The sequence below is a fragment of the Colletotrichum truncatum genome, assembly GCF_014235925.2.
Source record: "Colletotrichum truncatum strain CMES1059 chromosome Unknown Contig_0002, whole genome shotgun sequence".
NCBI classification, from domain to species: domain Eukaryota; kingdom Fungi; phylum Ascomycota; class Sordariomycetes; order Glomerellales; family Glomerellaceae; genus Colletotrichum; species Colletotrichum truncatum.
Genome location: NW_027222399.1, coordinates 3,767,837 through 3,789,455, shown reverse-complemented (window position 1 = coordinate 3,789,455; position 21,619 = coordinate 3,767,837). Strand labels below are relative to the sequence as shown.

The 21,619-nt window shown below is 51.8% G+C and overlaps 8 protein-coding genes across 8 annotated transcripts; 5 read left to right on the top strand and 3 right to left on the bottom strand.

The window, feature by feature from the left end:
* Positions 1-294: 294 nt before the first annotated feature.
* On the top strand, positions 295-1,283 carry CTRU02_203969 (YggS family pyridoxal phosphate enzyme; the record flags this gene model as incomplete). The annotated part of the gene is made up of 3 exons (XM_070204298.1): positions 295-405; positions 496-685; positions 778-1,283. 3 exons carry the CDS (start codon positions 295-297, stop codon positions 1,281-1,283), a joined length of 807 nt encoding a protein of 268 aa, XP_070062061.1.
* A 1,080-nt stretch (positions 1,284-2,363) lies between these two features.
* On the bottom strand, positions 2,364-4,154 carry CTRU02_203968 (uncharacterized protein; the record flags this gene model as incomplete). Its single annotated transcript, XM_036733682.1, has 1 exon — positions 2,364-4,154. One exon carries the CDS (start codon positions 4,152-4,154, stop codon positions 2,364-2,366), a length of 1,791 nt encoding a protein of 596 aa, XP_036574597.1.
* A 3,790-nt stretch (positions 4,155-7,944) lies between these two features.
* On the bottom strand, positions 7,945-8,684 carry CTRU02_203967 (uncharacterized protein; the record flags this gene model as incomplete). The annotated part of the gene is made up of 3 exons (XM_036733681.1): positions 7,945-8,212; positions 8,272-8,418; positions 8,476-8,684. The coding sequence occupies 3 exons, from the start codon at positions 8,682-8,684 to the stop codon at positions 7,945-7,947; spliced, it is 624 nt and encodes a 207-aa protein (XP_036574596.1).
* A 665-nt stretch (positions 8,685-9,349) lies between these two features.
* On the top strand, positions 9,350-10,511 carry CTRU02_203966 (hydroxymethylglutaryl- lyase; the record flags this gene model as incomplete). The annotated part of the gene is made up of 2 exons (XM_036733680.1): positions 9,350-9,619; positions 9,681-10,511. The coding sequence occupies 2 exons, from the start codon at positions 9,350-9,352 to the stop codon at positions 10,509-10,511; spliced, it is 1,101 nt and encodes a 366-aa protein (XP_036574595.1).
* A 478-nt stretch (positions 10,512-10,989) lies between these two features.
* On the top strand, positions 10,990-12,841 carry CTRU02_203965 (vacuolar ATP synthase subunit b; the record flags this gene model as incomplete). Its single annotated transcript, XM_036733679.2, has 7 exons — positions 10,990-11,124; positions 11,156-11,240; positions 11,298-11,317; positions 11,369-11,404; positions 11,459-11,620; positions 11,673-11,998; positions 12,049-12,841. The coding sequence occupies 7 exons, from the start codon at positions 10,990-10,992 to the stop codon at positions 12,839-12,841; spliced, it is 1,557 nt and encodes a 518-aa protein (XP_036574594.2).
* A 584-nt stretch (positions 12,842-13,425) lies between these two features.
* Positions 13,426-14,127, top strand: CTRU02_203963 (arp2 3 complex subunit; the record flags this gene model as incomplete). The annotated part of the gene is made up of 2 exons (XM_036733678.1): positions 13,426-13,680; positions 13,780-14,127. The coding sequence occupies 2 exons, from the start codon at positions 13,426-13,428 to the stop codon at positions 14,125-14,127; spliced, it is 603 nt and encodes a 200-aa protein (XP_036574593.1).
* A 212-nt stretch (positions 14,128-14,339) lies between these two features.
* CTRU02_203964 (NADH dehydrogenase) lies at positions 14,340-15,508 on the bottom strand (the record flags this gene model as incomplete). The annotated part of the gene is made up of 2 exons (XM_036733677.2): positions 14,340-15,161; positions 15,251-15,508. The coding sequence occupies 2 exons, from the start codon at positions 15,506-15,508 to the stop codon at positions 14,340-14,342; spliced, it is 1,080 nt and encodes a 359-aa protein (XP_036574592.2).
* A 1,361-nt stretch (positions 15,509-16,869) lies between these two features.
* Positions 16,870-20,160, top strand: CTRU02_203962 (uncharacterized protein; the record flags this gene model as incomplete). Its single annotated transcript, XM_036733676.1, has 7 exons — positions 16,870-17,018; positions 17,091-17,104; positions 17,161-17,204; positions 17,257-17,546; positions 17,601-17,935; positions 17,989-19,943; positions 20,002-20,160. The coding sequence occupies 7 exons, from the start codon at positions 16,870-16,872 to the stop codon at positions 20,158-20,160; spliced, it is 2,946 nt and encodes a 981-aa protein (XP_036574591.1).
* Between the last annotated feature and the right edge of the window lie 1,459 nt (positions 20,161-21,619).

Sequence of the window (21,619 nt, the reverse complement as noted above, 5' to 3'; positions counted from 1 at the left end):
TTTTTAGATATGAATAAAGACAGTATAGTTGAGTTTGAAAATGAGTGTAGGCTTTGAAGAAACATGGGCATAACACAAGTCCCACTGAAATCGCACCCAATTCTGCCCTGGCGGCTGCCCCATAAATGTTAGTCCGATAATAGCCCGGTATTGGAAGCCGCTGGAAATCCATGACTACACACATACCTCGCACTTATCCCAATCAGCTTGACCGTCACCTCCCATACTCAAGAAACCAAAAAAAAAAGAATAAGGCGAAAGAAAAATAAACAAAAAATAACCTTTTATCCTGCAATGACCGACGCTCAGCCCGAGATGAAGATCGATCCAGCGAGAGCAAAGGCGCTCGTTTCCCAGCTGCAGTCCGTGCAGGAGCGCGTGGCCGCCGTGGCCGCGGGCCGAAATGTGAGTCCCCCCTCCCTCCCCCGGTTCCGGGTTCCGGTCCCTGCATGAAAGCGAGACGGAGGGGGGCAGCAGTTGATGACATCGACACAGGTCCGGCTGGTGGCAGTCTCCAAGCTTAAGCCGGCCAACGACATCCTTGCTCTGCACCAGGCCACGCCGCCGCAGGTGCATTTCGGCGAGAACTATGCCCAGGAGTTGGGGCAGAAGGCCGAGATGCTGCCGCGGAGCATCCAGTGGCACTTCATCGGAGGGTTGCAGTCCAGTATGTCCATCCCCCTGCGCAGTGGTTGCAATCACCGACTTTTTGAGAAGCAAATATATATATATATATATTTGCGGGGAGGGACTTAGAAAGGAGCTAACGCAGCGCAGCACACGCCAAGAAGATCGCCAAGATCCCAAACCTCTTCTGCGTGTCCTCCGTCGACACGCTCAAGAAGGCGCAGCTGCTCAACTCGTCACGCGCGGATCTCATCTCCTCCGACGCGGCCGTCGAGCCGCTCGGCGTACATGTGCAGGTCAACACCTCGGGCGAGGAGTCCAAGTCCGGCGCGGCGCCGGGCGATGAGACGGTCGCGCTTTGCCGGGCCGTCGAGAACGACTGTCCGTCGCTGAAGTTCCTGGGTCTGATGACCATTGGCGCCATCGCGCGGAGCAAGGCGACGACGCCGGAGAACGAGAACGAGGACTTCTTGTGTCTGAAGGAGCAGCGCGATTTGGTTGCCAAGGAACTGGGGCTGACGAGAGAGTTGGAGCTGAGCATGGGGATGAGCGAGGACTTTGAGGGGGCGGTGAAGCTGGGTAGTAGCGAGGTCAGAGTCGGCAGTACTATCTTCGGGGAGAGGGGGCCCAAGAATGAGGCGAAGCTTGTTGTTTAGAAATGCGAGGGTTTGAAGAATGGATCAAGTATGGAAATCTGCTCGTCATGTTCGTCGTGAATTTGTGTGTGTGTGTGTGTGTGCTGGTAGCGGGGTGTGAGTCGATGGCGACAGGCGTACGTTTGTTGTCGTGGTTTTCTGGATATCCATCTGCGGAATTGAGTACCAATGATGCTGTAGTTCTCGAGGACCAGGTTATCACGTACATCGCAAGTCCTATAATAATACCCCTCATAACAAAGTATTAGCTTCTTACGCGCTAAACACATTGGATGAGCGAGTGAGGCCCTTTGTATGTTGAAAGAAGGTGCTGGTGCACTCTGGTTTTAGATACATCAGGTCTATAGCTAAAGTATCTACGGGCTAGGTGACCCCGGAGTTCACCCAAGTAAGTCATTCACACGCCTCACAGTCTATGGCCGTTTTACTTGGCCAACACCCTCTCATCATGACATTGAAAATTAGATGAAAAATACCTGGGAGCCAAGTATTTCGCTCGTTAACCACGCAATCAAAACTTCCAGAGTCACTGAAGTGAAGGTCCAAGGCTGCTCTACATATTATCGTCTCGAGACTGGCCAAGTCGCAGCCCGTGGAACAATTGAAACGTGAGTAACTTTGTCGATGCAACACAAGGCAATGAACATATCACAACAAGCACGGGTCACGGTCAAAGTTGGGTGAAACGAGTTGTATTAGACCTCCGAACTCCATAACACCAAACGCCATCCAATACCATAATAACTCCTTGGCTCGGGGTATCAATTTATGATCCTTCCTTACAGCCACCCAGTAGGGAAAGAATGCCTTGGCCCGGGGTATCATTTTTTGATCCTTCCTTAACGCCACCCCCCTGTGAAAGAACATCTTGCGCCAGGATATCGTTTTTGATCCTTCTTAAGCGCCATTCAAAACCCAGTTACTTTCATTACCGCATTTAAATTCAGTCTCAGACGTGAAAACGCCCATAATAACAAAATCCCACAACTCGTTTCACCCTCCAACAGCCTTCGACACTCTCCACACTCTCAACACTCTCTTTTCGCCTCTTCTACCAATATATATTGATGATTTCATAGCTCATAGGAGCCCCAGGTGAACCTTTTCAAAGATGGCCGTCAGGTTGTTTGTCAGGTTGCCTACAAGGTTGCAAGTGTCCTCAACTGGGCTGGCTTGCATGCGACGGTCGATCCTGTCAAGTGACCAGCCTTCGTTGACGAAAAAGTGGCTGATGATGTGGCCGTCCTTGTAGGATTCCTCATGTGTGAGACGGACTAGCACTTCGCCCAAGATTCTCACGTAGTCTGTCGCCTTGGCCAAGAGATTTTCAAACTCCTTGCGAGACTCCTTGAGCTTGGTTCCCCTGATGACGGCGGGGAGGTGAACCATCCGACGGATTTGATTCTTGTACCAAGTCATTGGCTCCAGGTCCACTTCTGCCCCTGCGATTGCAACCATTTTTGATGCTAAATCCACAGGTCGACCCATTTGGACGCCAAGTTTTGAAGCTTTGGCTGCGTTGCTGTTTTGCACCAAGCTAACGGAGAGGAAGACTAGTTCGGCCAGGTAGTTGATGCAGGCCTCAAGTGCCAGTTCGAAGCGAGATTCGACCGTGTTGTGAGTGCGCGCGTCGTCACCTGAGCGGACGCATTGTGTGATGTTGCGGCTCAGGCAGTTCTTGCAAGCGCTGGCTCCGTCTTCGAAAGCGCACCTGATCTTGCTTCTTCGGCAGCGTGCGCAGGCGTTAGCAGCGACCTGGCGCTTGCCGCTGCCGTCTTGTTTCTTGTTCTTGCCAGCGGCCTTCTTGGCTACTTTGGCACCCTCGTTTGCGGGGCCAAGGATGGTGTTATTGTTGTTGTTGATGAAGTTGTCCTGCGGTGCCGGGGGTGCTCGAGGCACGGGCTCGGCAGGCAACAGGGGCCACAGAGGACTCATCGGCGCTGGGCCTGCCCCTATGGCTCGCTGCATAGCATCCCCGGCGGACTGTTGATGTTGTTGTTGTTGCTGCTGCTGTTGTGGCTCCTGGGCAACGGCATTCTTAAATGTCGGGAGGCACAGGGCAATGGTTGGCATTGGGCCTGCCCCTTTCGACTTTGCTTTTGCCGGCTGTGCCTTGGCTTGAGCTTTTTGAATGGAGCCTCTGCCAGCCACTTGTTCTTGCTTTTTGTTCGTTTTGGTTTCGTTATCCGCCTCTTGTCGAAATTGCTCTTCCAGATCCTCTTCAAGCTGCCGCAACATGGGATCCTCTTCCCAGTCTCCCTGTGTAGATTGTGCCTCTCCATCCCCGAAAAGCGAGATATCGTCTGGCGAGGACGTATCAGCGCTGAGTTGAGCCTCCACGTGTTGCATTTGGAGCTGAGGAGGCTCGACGAAAAGACCGTCCAAGTTGGAGGTGTCGTCAAAGTTGGTGTTTATTGCACCAAACTCATCAGAATGATGAGGGTTGAGCAGGTTCTCATGAGGGAAATCTAGGTTGCCATCCAAATTCCAGTTCATGAGACCTGGACTGTTGTGAGGCTCCGGTTCGTCAGGCTGGAGCTGAAGCTGAGCAGTGGGGCCAGTGTCGATATGGGCGTCACTGCCGTTGCTGTTTGCTTGGTTTTTTGTTTCTTGGTTGTAAGTGGGAGCAAGTCCACTGGCTTGGAAGTTGGCCATGCCATTGGGGGCTCCCATGAAGGGGTTAGCAGCATTTCTTACGAACTCCTGAGGAGGAGCGAAGAAGTTGGCTTGTTGCTGCTGAGCCCAGGCGTTTTGACTGTTCTGGCCGAATTGATTCTGGCCGAACTGGTACTTGTCGCCTTGATTGAAGTAGTTGTTGGTTGTGGGTTGCGCGTAGCCGGAACTAGCGAAGGGGTGGTTGAACGAGGACATCTTGGAGTACTGAGAAATACTGTCACAGGGTTGGACTTTAATGCTATGAGAATAGCAAGAGGAAGAGAAGCCAATATGCTTGACCGAAAGAGAAGTTTAGAAGAATGTACAGTAAAGAATTATAGACAAGAAGTCAAGAAAAGAAAGATGAATAGCGATTGGGTATCGAAAGTTGTAAGAAGCAATGAGACAATTCAGACTTGAGCAGCAGAATGGGATAAAAAAGAGCAATGACAGAAAAGCATAGGGACCCGGTACATTATATAGGGCCAATTAACAAGGTTACCGACTACCCGGAGAGGTGAGGACAAACCGTGGATGAGTTTCCAAGGGAATACAGCGTTTTAACCGGGGAAATGTATCGATGAAGGACCGGAGAGAGCCTAAGTTTCTAGACCTTCATTGAGGGACTGTTTAAAGTAATCGATCGGGGGCAAATGACCCGTACTTCAGCGAAAGTATCCGTCGAAGGGAATCATGATGTTGTGCTAGGTCGTGGGCAATGGCTTTCAGACAGTCCGCAAAATGGATTAGCGGGAGCTACTGAGTCGAACGAGAACTGAACCGATAGGCCATCTGGGGAATATAGCTAAACAGCACACACTTCAATTGGAAAAAGTACTCTTTAATCCATCTTGGGTAGCCTGACAGAGTCCCTTGCGGGTCAAATACCCTCTCCATGTTGAGAATCAGTACCACGGATGGATGGCCACAGCCCCGGCACATCGTTCCGGCCCACAAGTACCTTCCTTCTTCAAGGTATTCATTGTATGATTTGAAAATTTTCAATTACGTTTGTTACTTTATCCTCTTCCATCTTATATTCTTCAGTTGAATTGAATTGATTGTTTGAAATGCTCCCATCATGACAATTCAGTTGTACTACAAGGCCATGTCGTTGAAGTTAGCACTTGGCGGCGGGGTGATCGTGGGGGTAATCTGCAACCGTCGCTGGAGGCTAGCGAATGGCGAATGCTGATTGGCCACTTTAATGAGATGGTACCTGAAATGATGGGGTATCACTGTTGCATAATGCGGGAGGACCCTGGATTTTTAATTAGCCTTTGCACGAACATGAAGAGCGATTGATCTAAACAGCCAGGAAACTCTAGCCGATGATACTGCACTTTTTTCTCAATTTCGCAAGCCCAATTCTCGACGTCATTAGATGAACCATTTCGACCATCCCCGAGTACGCCTGTACTGTGCAACGCAAAGTACACCTACCAGTGTAACATACCCGGATGAGCCCCATTTCTAACTTTTGCTTTACGTCCCAACCAAGGCTCACGATGGGGCGCTCGCCACTTCTATGGCGGTGTATGCAAGAATCTCTACGGTTATCAGTTACCTGTACCTCTCTCTCAGTTAGGGACGGGGATGTAGGAGTGTACTGAGAGACCCCGGGGTGTAAGTCAACGAGTGCAGAATTAAACCTTTCACGAACCTTGGAGTTCCAGTTATAGTTGTTACGAACAAGGGGGGGGGGGGAGTGGCAAGTGGTGTGATGGGGGTGTCATTCCGAACGCTATGTCTACACCCCTTGGACAACCTGTGCCCCAGGAATCCCCAGTTGGAAGGGGGAGAAAAGTGCAGGGCAGCGAGGGTGCCGAGATGCACTTGCAGCTGCAAATGATTACAAGGCAGGTTGATTGGAATCGCGACATATGTTCGTGGTGTTGAGGCATAGGACTTGGGGTCCCGGCTCAAACTACCAGCCAAAGCATGTGCATGAGTGTGAAAACCACTGAATTGTACTCTGGGTATGGGCATGATTCTTCATAGTTGTCTTTGTAAAACCATTACTAATTTAATTCATTGTGTATCGCTCAGCCGCTTTCAGTCTCATGCTTGTACTCGTGTAAGACTGTCGAGATCTGTAAGTAGGTGATGGTCCACCAAGAATGCAAAACATTCATCAAACCTCATCTCCCCGAATTAATGTGATCAGTGGGCTTTTCAGTATATCACATATATCCATCCCATCTAGTTGCTTTCTATTTAACAATGCTCTGAGGACAGCAAGTCTGGCGAGAATGTTGTGAGCAGCGTTCCTTTTGAAGCTTGACCTGGCTGCAGATCGTTGTAGTTCGCTACACTGCATCATATTCTGCGTCTTTGCGATGACTGGCAAGACTCTTATCTGTTCAGATAAGTGCAATTTATCATTCTCATTCTCACGAGAGAATATCACTCAACGCTTGATAATTGTCCAGTCCCGCCGGCTTCTCAGTTCTGCATTCTGCAGGCCAACTTTTACTATAAGACAGTAATCCTCAGGCGGACTTAGGAGCGCCTAATGTAGTTCTGCTAGGTCATACAGATGCCGAGAACCCAAACCATAGAACAGGCAAGCTATCGCGGACGCCTACTTTCCCGACCTTAAATCTCGCCATAGCTAATATATCAATATTAAATCAAGGCTCACAATCGCTATATTCAGTCTGAACATACGGTTAATAAGGGAACCATATTCAGATAAGGCTCAACTTGAAGCACTCAAGTAGCAAAAGAGTTCAGGCCATCGGTGTCGAATTGGCCCTACATCTCTGGTGCTCATGCTGGGAATATCTCGGTCTCGGTTGCGTTTTTCTCGGCTCGAACTCGGAACCTCCACTCCCAACCTATTCCTAGACCTCATACCATAAACCTCCACGCCACATCGAACACACTTTGACCAGAAGCTCCCATGCCCAGAAGCTCGCCCGTATGCTGGCGAAAGATTTGTGAATTGGGATATGATATATAGTCTATTCTTCTCGTTCTGCTGGTATCTTGATGATAGAATGGCATTTTAATGTCTCCCCGTGTCTTCGATCCTTGCCCCTTGATGCCACCTTCCCTCCCAACCCGCACCTTCCTTCCCCTCCTAGAGTTGAGGTCATCACAACGACTGCTGCTCAGAAACGCCACGTCTGTACCAACTCAGAATTATCTTTTATTCCAACGGTAGATGAAGTAGTTCACGATAAACTGTCAGTTGCAGACCCCTACTTTCACAATTGCCTCCCCTCAGCTTCACTCTCTCACCCTGCCTACCACAGTGCATCACCCTTCACCCCCCACCCCCGGCGCTTTCCACACCATTTTTCTGGGCTATCTACCTCTTCTTCTCACTTTATAAAACATCATAAACTAATTGTTTCATTTGAAAACGCATCAAATTAGGACCTCATCGCAAATGTCCAAAGCGAGGCCGTGCCTCTTAGTTTTGGAATCACGCCCCATACTCTCATCGACATCCAGGCATCTTTACAAGCTGTCAAAGGGGCTAATTGATTTCTTCAGCAAATGCGAGACCGAAATGACGCCCCTTTTCTTGTATTAGCATTTGAACTTACTACTTTTGTGAAGCTGCAAGAAATATTGCCGTCTTTCGCCCCGTCTCTCATATCTTCCTCACTTAGCTGAGTGAAGTATGCCCCTGAACCGCTGTCTGCTGCTATATCAACGACACATGCTAATTAAAGCTCTCACTAATAGAGTCCACTGAAATCAGCCGCAAGAAATCAAAAGTCGCTACGAAAATACGAATCAGGTATCACAACACCGAACCCGCCCCACCCCTGAGAACCTCAGCTGTCCGCTCGTATGTATTGTATTATTTTCTGGGTATCATATCTTGTGACTACAGATGAGACGTGTTTCTGGCACTCGTCGCCAGCTGTCTTCGTATGTTCCAATCAACCATCCTCAATAAGGGAAGGTTTTAATGCAAAGGTTGCTACTCTGACCCTGTAACGCCCCATGTCCGAACTCCAAATGTGAACGAGACCATTGAAATCACATCTCAGATAAATGAGGACAGAACTACTGCTATCGTGGCAGCGATAGAAAAGCTTAAAGGGATAGCCAACATGCCTGCGGCGCCGTCCGGCCCACTCTTGCTTGATGTTTCCGCAGCTGCTGCACTGCCTGTGACTTTTGACATAGTAGTCTGAGTCGGGAAGGTATCATTGACATTGCCAGTGGCGGTAACCCCTGGGCAGACGCCTTGAAGGAGTTGTTGAGTGTATAGGTTCGCCGCCTCTGTCGGACAAACAATCGTGAGGCAATCTCTGAGGAGGAAGTCAGCTACGGGTGCTGCTGGCTTAAAAGAGGCAGGGTCAAAACTCACCGTCCGATGGTTTGGTATGCTGGGCATAAACAATCAGTCAAGACGCCGGAGGCGTCCGTATCTTTAAGTGTACGAGTTGCGTAGGGCGAACAATCGCTTTTTGTCAGCTGTGCTAGCATCGCAGAGTTTGTGCAGGCCGAGTAGGACCTGTAACCTATGTCAGCGATTCCATTTTCGACTTTTGGCAGGCAGAGTGAAACCTACATCCAGGGCGCAATGAGACCCCTTGTTGTACAGAGCTCTTCCCAAGGCGTTGTTCTTGGCTTCGCTGGACCAGCTAATGTGGGCATAATGGCAGGTATCGATTCGGTCTGCGATGCTGTCTGCGCAATCGCAAGCCGAGGCATGACGAGAACGCAGAAAGCGAGTAAGGGGAGCAAGAAGCCCCTTCCATCGATTGAGCTTCCGGCCATGTTTGCTCCGTAGTTGTCTTGTTGAGTGTTCTATATCCTGCGGAGTACTACTCAAGAAGCTCTACTCGGTGTATAAGCGCAGTAACTCGAGATGGTGTTCACACAGCCAAACCCCGCGTCATGGGGGACGCGACACTTAAATGAGAAGAGGCACACATTGATACTGAGATTATCGGCATTCAGGGGAAATTGCATTTGGTTCAATCTGTCTTTAGCTCCGCTGCTGCGCCGCTTGGTTGCATCACAGGGTAGTAGTTAAACCACTTGCGTACTATTCTATATAAAAGTCCCGAAGAGCGCTCATGTACGGGTTCATGCTGAGTGGTGAGGCTAACATGCACGGTTGTTTAGGGAAGGGGATTGGGTATGTCAAAAACTTGCTGTGGGAGACGTCGAAGATTGGCCTGGTTGTCTTTGTGATGATGCTATCGTGAGATAAGTGAGCCACAGAGCTGTCAAGAGTGTGACCTTAAAGATGTGTATTTGGAGCTAGTTGGAGCTGCCATCTGCCGACGGGTGTCAGCACCTGACACTGGCCGAGGTCTGTTGACCATGGAAGCCGACGATATGCGGCCAAGCTCCTGTGCCCCAGCTATTGCAGTTGCTTTGTGACCTGTTACTGACCAACCCCTCGTTGACCTTTTCAAAACAATTCAACCTGAAAAATGTTTTCTATCCGTCCAGCGATCTGTAGGGCATGCAGAAGGACTCAGCTCCGCCCCTTACGAGGTCTTGCAACCGCCAACGGCCCAATTCAGCAGCCGCCCCGCGACAACTACGTCAAGCTTGTTGAGGTCGGCCCTCGAGATGGTCTGCAAAACGAAAAGAAGGCGATACCCCTCGCCACCAAAATTGAACTGATTGAGAAGCTTGCGAGAACTGGAGTTTCAACGATTGAAGGCGGATCTTTTGTCTCTCCCAAATGGGTCCCCCAGGTAAATTCTCCGTCGTGGTCTGATCATGATTGAAACCTTTCTAACGTCGGATCACTTACAGATGGCCAACTCGAACGATATCCTAGAGCACATTCTCACACGAAAGGTTTCTTCGCCTTCACAAATATCATACTCCTTCCTCGCCCCCAACACCAAGGGGTTGCAAAACGCTCAGGCTCTGCTGGCAAAGTACCCGGGCGCCTTCGCATCGCAGCTCCAGCCATCGTCCGATGCGTCGACACCCGCAGTTGAAGTCGCTGTGTTCGCAGCTGCTACCGAGTCTTTTTCCAAAAAGAACCTGAACTGCGACATTGCGACATCTTTGGACCGCTTCCGTGAGGTTATTCGTGAAGCGAAAGCAGCTGGTCTCCGCGTTCGCGCATACGTTTCTGTCGTCCTTGGCTGCCCCTTTGAGGGCTACGATGTCGACCCTCACAAAGTGGCCGAGATCGCAACGGACTTGCTCGAGTCTGGCGCTGACGAGATCTCTTTGGGCGATACTACCGGTATGGGCACTGCGCCGCGGACCAAGGAACTGCTGAACTGCATGCGGGCAGCGGGCATCAGGAACGAGGACATTGCGATGCACTTTCACGACACATATGGTCAAGCACTAGTCAACACCGCCGTGTCGCTTGAACATGGCATTCGCACGTTCGATAGCAGTGTCGGTGGACTTGGAGGGTGCCCTTACAGTCCTGGTGCTACTGGAAATGTGGCTACGGAAAATATGATATACTTCATTGAAAGTTTGGGTATGGATACTGGTATCGATCTGGATGCTATGGCAGACATCGGTGCCTGGATCACCGGGGAGTTGGGTAAGAGTAACGACAGCACTGTTGGCAAGGCCGTTTTGGGGGCCAGAGCTCGTGAGGCGACAGCAGCGTAGTTTAGTTGACTGAGAAATCCATAACCAAAAATTTTGACTTGTTTTTTATCACTGTTTGCGTCTCCATTGATAATTGGTTGAACTTCTAGCAGGCTGGCATTCTCTGTATCGTGCCGTTTCCAATCCAAGCCAATGTCTGAGAGGGGAGGTGCAGTCATGTGATGTCACTGCCACACTACAGCGGGCCAAAGCTGATGCTGACACTGGCACTGAAGCTCTTACGCCCGCGCCCCCCAGCGATTTATCTTATCGGCGCCACCAGCTTGCCGAGCGGTCTCCACCAAGACGAAGCAAGCTCCAGTCCAGTGCAGCGCAGTAGACGACACTGACCTGCCAACCTCCTTCAGTTACGTTACGCCGCGTACATCACCTCCCATCAACCAACCATCCGCCCACCTACGCCCTTCATACCGACGCCCTCGCCCCTCCAACTCGAATCGATTTCTGATCGGGCGCTGTCTCATTGATTGTCGACGCAATGAGTGACCCGCGGGAGCCCTCCTACTCGATCGTGCCGAGAATTCGGTACAACACCGTCGGCGGTGTCAACGGACCCCTCGTCATCCTCGAAAATGCATGTGTCGCCCGCCAGACTGCTTTGTGGGCAGCAGAGGTTGAGGATATATGCGCTAACTTTTACCTAGGTCAAATTCCCCAGATACAACGAGATTGTGTCTTTGACCCTCCCCGATGGAACCAACAGACAGGGTCAGGTCCTTGAGGCTCGAGGTATTTACCTATCCAACCCGCATCCACGACGACATTTATGCTGACAACATATTGTAGGCGACAGGGCAGTCGTCCAGGTATGCGAAACGAAGCGATGACTCGAGTAACACCGATTGACGATGGAATAGGTCTTTGAGGGCACATCAGGCATTGATGTCAAGAAGGTATGAGATCATCGCCATCTCTATCTAGTATTGCGTGCGCTAAATCACCGCCAGACGAAAGTAGAGTTCACGGGCCAGAGCTTGAAGCTCGGTGTGTCGGAGGACATGCTTGGTCGTATCTTTGATGGTTCCGGACGTGCTATCGACAAGGGCCCCAAGGTCCTCGCCGAGGACTACCTCGACATCAACGGCAGTCCCATCAACCCCTTCTCTCGTGTACGTCTCCTCTCGACTTTGTGGGCGCCGTCAAGAAACTGACGTTTGTTAGGAATACCCCGAGGAAATGATTTCGACCGGTATCTCTGCCATCGACACCATGAACTCCATTGCTCGTGGCCAAAAGATCCCCATTTTCTCCTCGTCTGGTCTGCCGCATAACGAAATTGCCGCCCAGATTTGCCGACAGGCTGGTCTCGTCCAGCAGAAGGGCGTCACTAACAAGGGCGTTCACGACGGCCACGAGGAGAACTTCTCCATCGTTTTCGGTGCCATGGGTGTCAACTTGGAAACCGCTAGATTCTTCACCCGCGATTTCGAGGAGAACGGTTCTTTGGAACGTGTCACTCTTTTCCTTAACCTTGCCAACGATCCTACGTAAGTTACTTGAATATCTGATAAAGTGGCTGAAAACTAACCCATTGTAGGATTGAGCGTATCATTACTCCTCGTCTTGCTCTGACGACTGCCGAATACTACGCCTACCAACTCGAGAAGCACGTCCTCGTCATTCTGACTGATCTGTCGGCCTACTGCGACGCTCTTCGTGAGGTTTCCGCCGCCCGTGAAGAAGTCCCCGGTCGTCGTGGTTACCCCGGTTACATGTACACTGATTTGTCCACCATTTACGAGCGAGCCGGCCGTGTCGCGGGTCGTAACGGTTCCATTACTCAGGTGCCTATTCTGACCATGCCCAACGAGGATATCACTCACCCTATTCCCGATTTGACGGGTTACATTACGGAAGGCCAGATTTTCGTCGACAGAGGTCTGTACAACCGTGGTATCTACCCGCCCATCAACGTCCTGCCGTCTCTGTCTCGTCTCATGAAGTCTGCCATCGGTGAGGGCATGACTCGTAAGGATCACGGCGATGTTTCCAACCAGCTTTACGCCAAGTACGCCATTGGTCGTGACGCCGCTGCCATGAAGGCAGTCGTCGGAGAGGAGGCTTTGTCTGCCGAGGACAAGCTTTCGCTGGAGTTCCTTGAGAAGTTTGAGCGCCAGTTCATCAACCAGGGCCAGTACGAGTCGCGTTCCATCTTTGAGTCTCTTGACCTGGCATGGAGTTTGCTCCGTCTTTACCCTAAGGAGTTGCTCAACCGTATCCCTGGTAAGATTCTTAACGAGTTCTACCAGCGTGCGGCGAAGGAGGCCAAGGACAAGGGCAAGCAGAGGCAGCAGGTGCAGCAGAACGAGGAGAACTTGATTGACGCATAAACGGAGGATGCCGTGCGTGCGGTGGCCTGGTTTCCTCGAGAGCCGACTGTGGAAGGATAGTCGGTTAACACTTGTGTATACGTATGTTGGGGGGGGCCTGAGTGAGTGTTGGGCAGCTTTTGGACCTAGACAATGGCATGCAATTATTAGTTCTTATCATGTCGCGGTCTGAGTGAATTGGTTGGCACTTTCATGTTGTTTGAATTGAAAATATAATTAGTTGACAAAAGTGGTACTATCTTGTCTTTCATTGTGACATCTCCATGGCTTACAAGCCGATCTGCACCGAGTTCAGATATTGGCAATGTATTCAAGCGCCGCACGGACCAGCTTCGTCGACCAGCCGCACCGCCTCACAGAACCCCACATCCTCCACACTGGGCCAACTCCCCACCATCGCCTGCGGCTACCTTACCTCACCTCCCGACCTTACGCAAGGCACAGTTCCCAGCCAAACCAACGACGGCCACCACCCAATTGCGCCACGAACCGACGACTGCGAGTATTCCTGTATTTATCGCCCTTATACAAGAACCCCATAAGCTCACTCAAAGTTCAAGTCAACCGAGAAAGCCGCCGTCAGAATGTCCATCATCCAGCAGCACACTGCTGATACGCTCAGTGATGCCTGGCGCACTATCAACATCGACGCCCTGCAAGAGGACTCGGCGGTCAACTTTGACACATCGACGCTGCACCCGCCGCAACCTGAAATTGACGAATCCGAGGTTCGTAATCTCGCCACCCAGGTGCGGCAGCTGCTCCGTGGCGGTGATGCCGAGGGTGCGTTGAGGGGATGCTTGGAGTTTCCCGTCTACAATGGCGCTGATGCTGCCAAGGTGCGTTTGTTTGTTTTATTTCTCTGCGAATGAGTTACACAATTGTAACTAGAGCTTCAAACGTGGCTGGTTTGCTAACGGTTACTTGTGCGAGAGCAGGACGCTCACCTCCAGACCATCACCGAGGTCCTCCAGTCTATCAAGGCTTCCGAGATGACGCCTCTCCTCAAGTCCATCTACGGCTCCCCCGGCGGCCCCGAGCTGGTTGACGTCCTCATGAAGTACATTTACAAGGGCATGGCCGGTTCCTCGAGCGGTTCCGGTCTCAGGTCGCCGCCGCCGCAGGCCGCGCCCGGCGGGTTCAGCCAGATTGGCGGTCGCCCTGGAGCCACGAACGAGAACGTTGGAAGCGCCATGAGCGTGCTGCTCAGCTGGCACGAGAAGGTCGTCGACGTTGCTGGATTGGGATCTATCGGTCGTGTCATGACGGACTGGAGACGGGTTTAAGCGAAAGCAAGACGGAGGAGGAGCGAGATAACGAAGTTCATGATGGAGTGGGCATGCTCTGGAGCTTTAGGAGCTCTGCCCAGTCATTTTTCCCACCCAAAAACAGACAGACGGGACGTGCCAACAATGAAAGCCATAGATTTTTGTTTGCGTTTATTTTTTTATTTTTTTTTACAAGGTTTACACAAGTTGTACATGAACCCCTGAAGAGTCTAGTTGGACTCCAGGATGTCCTTGAGGTTAATCTCTCCGCTTCCTCTGGGCAACGGTTTCGCCTGCTCTCCGCCTTCGCGCCATCCGATCATGTAAATCACCCTAAACGTCGCCGGGAGGCTGCCGTCTTCGTTTCCGTGCAGCTCCCTGTAGATACCCTCATTTGCCAGCAGCACGTCCCGGCGAATAGCGCCCATCTCGCGGCCGAGGATGGCGTTGCCCTCGCCCATGGCCTGCAGGTCCTGCATCAGCGCAAACGTGTCGGGATAGTCGACAATAATGTCGTCGACGTCGACCGTCAGCATCTTGAAGCCTGCACGCTGCATCAGGCCGCCCACGTCGCGGACGTCGGCTAGCGGAGAGACGTGGGGCGAGATGCCTCCCCGGCGTTCTTGTTCTGCGAGCTGGAGCGATGTGCGCAGCTCAAAGAGACTGTCGCCACCGAGCATGGCGCCGATGAAGGGGCTGTCGGGTTTCAAGACATTGTTGATTTGCGTGAGGACACCCGGAAGGTCATTGATCCAGTGGAGGCTCAGGGAGCTGAGGACGAGATCGAAAGAGGCGGGCTCGAAGGGGACGTGCTCTTCGTCGACGAGCACCTGGCGGGTGATATTGATATCGGAATTGAAGGGAAGGTCGGCGTCGCGGTGGAGGAGAGCGTGAGAGGACTCGGCGGCAATGAGCTCTTCTATGCGGGTTGCGAGAGGTGCAGAGATCGGTTTGGCCGGGTCTGGATCGGGGTTCTCTCGTGTAAGGGCACGGGCGATGTTGCAAGAGTTTGCGCCGAGGTCAAGGGCGCGGGGGAAGCTTCGTTTGATGTCCTGTTAGAAATCCCATCTTTTATCAGTATTCGTCCCATTGAGTTCGAAGCTTGCGACTGGAGTGGGGAGGAGGAGGAGGAGGAGCATACGAGTAACCTCTCACAGAGACGATGTGCGACCTCGTCCTTGAGATAATCGGCCTGCCTGCTGGCCTCAGGGTCTGAGGCGGCGCGTTCTTTTTGCAGCCATTTCGTGCGGCGGTTGAAGACCTGGAATGATGGAGCGCCGGATGCTGTGAAGGCGTAGGACCGGCGGGAAGCAGCTAGGGGACCGAAGGCGGAGGCGGCGCCGGTAGGAAACCGGGGGTTCGAGGCCGTAAGGCACAGCCGTGTGATTGTGTGGTTCATTGGTCGCATTACATTTCTGACGGCAGACATGAAGACTGCGAGCAAGTTGCCTTGCTTGGACGAGGTCTGTGTGAATAAATGAAAGGTGGGGGAGGCGAGGTAGAAGAAGGCTTGTCCTCTTTTTTTTTGTTTTTGGTTTTCTGGTTTTCCTTCTTCTTATTGAACCGCGCGAGGGGAGGGGAGCTTGCAGCAGCTAATGGGATTTTCGGACTTCGATGATGCAGAGCAGCAGTCAACCCAAGTTTTAGCGGGCCGCGGTACGTAGTTCGAATGCAATGACGGGGTTATGATAGGTGGGTTGTTTTGTAGTAGCACCTCATGCGCTATCCGTAGTAGTACTGGCCTTTTACCTTAACGGCCGCTGCACAGGGTTGACAGGCTGTCTCGTGCTCTAACCAACCCCCCCGGTCCCACCAAATTTCCAGACTGCAAGAGCACCAGCACCAGCACCAGCAGCTACAAACATAGGTGTCAAGCAGCAAATAGCGGCTTGGGGAAGTGCCCTTGCATCCCTGACGTGCCCAGTCTTCAAGCAACAAGCAAACACCGAAGGGGGACACAAGCACCTGACGGGACGCTGGGGGACCTCTGGAATTGTGCCCTGCAGTTCTTTTGACAGGCCTCCCGGTTGCAGCAGGTCGCACAGAAGCGGAAGCTCTCTCACTCACTAACCATCTCCACACGCCAAATCAGATTCCCAAGCCTTCCGGGGCCTCCACTGTCTCCAAGTATCGTTTCCCGCCGCGGGCCCTCACCTTACCCCCTCGAGCCCCTTTCCCTGGCCCTTTTTTCCACTCTTCTGCTCCTTCAGCGCAACGCCGGGAAACGACACCTTCGTCAAAGAACGCGAACCCAAAATCTGCGCTCGCACCGTTCAGGAGACAAACGTACGTCAGCTGCGTTCAGTCCTCTTCCCACCCGCGCGCAAGCTCAACGGACGCACTGTTAAGACACCCGCAGCGGCACTTACCGGTCGGTTTCGAGTTCGATTCGCCGAATCCACCGTCCACCGATCGACCGTTGAATAGTTCCCACCCCCCAAAACCTCCCACGCCGCAACCGAAAGCTGCTGGGTGCTCGATCACAAATCCGACAGCTCCTTTGCGCGCATGGAGTAATCCCCTCAACGCTCGCCTCAGAGCAGCTTTCCTTCGTCGGTTATAGCAGCAGTAAATCGTCCGCTCGAATCGAAGAAGACAGACCCCCCGGTCCTCCCAAGCACCTAGTTCAGACCGCGCCCAAGCCCACATAGTGGCAAGACCGACGCCTCCGCCAGTCCGGTTTACGATATCCCCCACGAGCAGAATCGATTAGAGAGACTTTAGAACGATACCCCAGCGAACCCAATAGCAACCGCAGCCATGTCGTCCTCGGGAAGCGGCTTCCTGGGCCGCTCCACCAGCAACAACTCCAACATGCGAGGTCTGGTGCAGTTTATTGCTGATTTGAGAAACGCAAGAGCTAGGGAATTGGAGGAAAAGCGAATCAACAAGGAGTTGGCCAACATTCGGTGAGTAGCAGATTGTGTCTTCCACCGGGCTCTGTGGTCTCGTGACAAGATGCTAACATCGCTGGTGTGTAGTCAAAAGTTTAAGGGTGAGATTCGAGCGTGTACGGACATTGCAGTCTACCTTTTTCTAACCCCGGGACAGATGGAAACCTCAGCGGATACCATAAGAAGAAATACGTGTGCAAGGTACGGTCGGCTCTCATCGTCTGGCGTGTCATGGTGTTGACGATTTGTGAAGCTCCTATACATCTATATCCTAGGATGGAACGTCGATTTTGGTCACCTCGAAGCGGTCAACCTCATCTCGGCGAACAAGTACTCTGAGAAGCAGATTGGATATCTGGCCATGACCCTGTTTCTGCACGAGAAGCACGAGTTGCTTCACCTAGTCGTCAACAGCATACGGAAGGACTTGTTGGATCATAATGAGTTGTTCAACTGCCTGGCTCTCCACGCAATCGCCAACGTTGGTGGCAGGGAGATGGGAGAGGCTCTAAGCGGAGAGGTTCACAGGCTTCTGATTTCGCCGTATGTGCAGCCAAGCTTTGGTTGTTGAAACGCGAGCTAACAGGAGCCATTCAGGACTTCGAAGGCATTCGTGAAGAAGAAGGCATCGCTGACCCTCCTCCGACTGTACCGAAAGAACCCTGATATCGTTCAGCCGCAATGGGCGGAGCGCATAATATCCTTGATGGACGACGTTGATATCGGTGTGGCGCTGTCCATCACATCACTCGTCATGACCCTCGCCCAGGACAACCTTAACCAATACAGGGGTGCATATGCCAAGGCCGCAGCTAGGTTGAAGAGGATAATCATCGATGGCGAGTATACTCCGGATTACCTCTACTACAAGGTCCCGTGTCCCTGGATCCAGGTCAAGCTTCTCCGCTTGCTGCAATACTTCCCTCCTTCGGGTGAGTCGACATTGGTGTCTAAGGTGGGGTGTGAAATGTACTGATGGTTACAGATGATACACATGTGCGGGACATGATCCGCGAGTCACTGCAGAAGATTCTAAATCTCGCCATGGAGCAGACCAAAAACGTGCAGCAGAACAACGCGCAAAACGCTGTTCTATTTGAGGCTATTAACCTAATCATTCATCTGGACAATGAGACTGCGCTGCTGAAGCAAATCTCATCTCGTCTCGGACGTTTCCTGACCTCAAGAGAAACCAACGTTCGGTACTTGGGATTAGAAGCGATGACCCATCTTGCAGCTCGCATCGACACTCTAGAGCCGATCAAGCAGCACCAAGACGTCATTATCGGGTCTCTCAAGGACAGAGATATCAGTGTGCGAAGGAAAGGTCTCGACCTCCTCTATAGCATGTGCGACTCCTCCAATGCTCAGGTTATTGTTGGTGAGCTTCTGCACTACCTCCAGAACGCCGACTTTGCCATCAGGGAGGAAATGGTGCTCAAGATTGCCATCTTGACGGAACGTTACGCCACTGATGTCCAGTGGTACGTCGACATTTCACTTCGTCTGATTGCCATGGCAGGTGATCACGTAAGTGATGAGGTGTGGCAGCGAGTCATTCAGATTGTGACGAACAACGAGGAACTGCAAGTTTACGCGGCCCAGCATTCCCTGCAGTATGTAAAGTCAGATCACTGTCACGAGACCCTGGTCAAAATCGGAGCATACATCTTGGGTGAGTTCGGCCATCTCATCGCCGACCAGCCCAAGTGCAGCCCCATTGAGCAGTTCTTGGCTCTCCAGAGCAAGGTGGCTGCCTGCTCGTCGAGCACTAGAGCGATGATCCTCTCATGCTACATCAAATTCGTCAACCTCTTCCCCGAAATCAAGCCTCAGCTTCTGAAGGCTTTCCAAGTCTTTAGCCATACGCTCGACTCTGAGCTCCAGCAGAGAGCATGTGAATACCTGACACTAGCAACTATGGCGACGGATGACCTTCTTCGAACTGTATGCGACGAGATGCCGCCTTTCCCGGAGAGGCAATCGGCGCTGCTAGCCAGAGTGCATCAGAAGCACGCCAACACCAGTGATAAGAGAACCTGGGTTGTGGGCGGCAAGGATGCCAACGCAGACGTGGCAGAGCTCAAGATGGCCAAGGACGGTGGTCTTAAGCGGACATTTAGCACGAACGGCAATCCTCCGGCTAAAGGTGCTAATGGCACGAACGGCCACGGCAATGGCGCCAACGACTTGGCTGGCTTGGATATGTTGAACATTGGCCCTGCCGAGCCCAAGACGAAGGCACCTAACCTGGCAAGTGCGGCTCACTTGTCTCCCAACTGGGAGGTTGGATACAACAAGCTGTTGCTCAAGGGCGAGGGTGTTTTGTACGAGGATGGTCAGATCCAGGTTGGTGTAAGATCCGAGTATAGAGGCCAGATGGCCTGTCTTATTCTTTACTTCAAGAACAAGACGCCTACGGCGTTGGGGTCCTTCACCACAACACTCGACCTTGACGAAAGCGAGAAGGGCAAGCTCACGTGGGACGTCAAGAACCTACCGGAAAGCACAGTCTACCAGTCCGGACAATCGCAGCAGGTTATCATGTTCGAGTGTAAGAGGGTTTTCGACAAGAGCCCGACAATGCGCATCAGCTACCTCGCCGGCGCCTTGCAGGCTGTCACGCTGAAGCTACCTGTCACCGCTCACAAGTTCATGGACCCTGCAGATCTTAGCGCCGAGGACTTCTTCAAGCGTTGGAAGCAGATCGGTGGAGCCCCGCGTGAGGCACAGCAGATCTTTGGTTTGTCTCCCGGAAAGGCTACCGACAGGGAGATTACAGAGTCCTTCGTCCGGCAGACGGTTGACGGCTTCCGGTGGCGCATTCTCGATGGCGTCGACCCGAATGCCAAGAACTTTGTCGGCGCCAGTGTGCTGCATACTTCTGAAGCGGGCAAGTTTGGATGCTTGATGCGTCTTGAGCCGAACTACGGAACTCAGGTTTGTTTAACCCTTCCCCATCTCACTATATTTTTTCTCGCGGCTAACAAATATGTAGATGATCCGTTTGACCATCCGAGCAACCGACGAGAGCGTTCCCGCTACTCTTATGAAGATCATGCATGAGCGCCTCTCAGCCGGCTACACGCCGGAAAAGTTCAAGGGTCCGACAGCCGAGGAGATAGCGGACGCGTTCAGCAGTGTCATGGTTTCATAGCGCATAAAAACCTCGATGTAATACACTTCCTAATGACATACCCCCTTTTTTTTCAGAAGTCTTTTTAACAAAAAATCTTCATATTGTCTTCTTGTATTGTTTTTTCGTTTTTTTGCATGGCAAAGCTACTGGGGTGGCGTCAGGTGGCATCTTGGTAGCAGTCGTTCCCTATAGTTTGTTTCGTGGTGTGGATGTCCGATGCACACTCGCAGTCTGGGAGGCATAATGGAAAAAGTACATCTTGGTATTCCTTTAGTTCTCTGCTAATGTAGATGCTACCTCTGTGCCTTATTCGTAGTGCTTATACGGCAGCTCGCTCATCCTTCCCGATCCGAAAGACGTTGCTCGTCTTCGAGATCCCGATTCAAGTCCCTAGCTACAACAGGTTGTCCAAGATGCAGGTGAAACGGCGGGGACCTTTTCTTTTTTCCCTCCCCCATGAATCTATTTACAACAGCAGTGTACGCCCAAGGGAGGTAGTATGATGCACCCAAAAATGCCCCAAGCGGAGGGGACAAGATGCTAGCAGCAACAACTGTGAGAGGCCGGACGAGGTTAACGGGTATGTTCATTCGAACCTCGGTCTTCCCAGACCCAGTCTGACTAGAACTGGCCCAGCTCCTGCTATCAGGTTCGGACTGAGGCTGCGTTGAGGCGTGCCGAGCTCTGTCAGCCACTGATTCCTTTGCTCGTTCCGCCTCCCACTTTTCAGAGTCGGATTTAAGCCTGTAAACAATGTTCTCCAAGGAAGAAAAGGTTAGCTTTCGAGACGATCTCACAAGAGTGTGAAGCCTACTGCTGTGACTTTGTGAGTACTGGTGATGCTGTACCCGTTGACATCTTGGCTAGTTTGAGGGTCCTGTGGCAACTTGTGTGAGAAGACATAGCAGATGGATAAACGGTCAGCGGAGACGCACAAAGTAGTAAGCCGGTCGTACTAGAGCATCCCCACCGAGGTATCGATGGATGTTGGCTTCGATGACTTGTCCATTTATGCCATCTTTGCAAATGAAGTATTCACTCGAGTGGCTTATAGGAGTCAGTAAACGCATCATAATTGGATAAAATCACTGCTTGTCAGTGAATTGTGTTCTACGGACCATTCTGTATTCTTGGTCTCTTCCAAGCTGTCTCTTGGCTTTGATACTTGGGTTTCCGGGCGGGCAACTGTATCGATATCCTCTACTGGATTGTATTTCGCGTCATATATATCGTTGTGAATAAGGCGCATGTGGTCCTTAAAGCTCTCTTCGGTTGAGAAAACGCTGCTGGGAATGCTGCGTTTACATTCGTCGTAAGAGCACAGTAGTTTGTTGTCGTCATCCAATGTCTCAGGAATAGCTGCGTCTCTTGTTTCCGGTGCCCCCTCACTTATCTCTATGTGTCTGTCGGCTCTCTCCGTACTACTTCTCTGGGAGCTCGTTAGTATATCTCTCATGTAATTGGAAGGTAACCATCG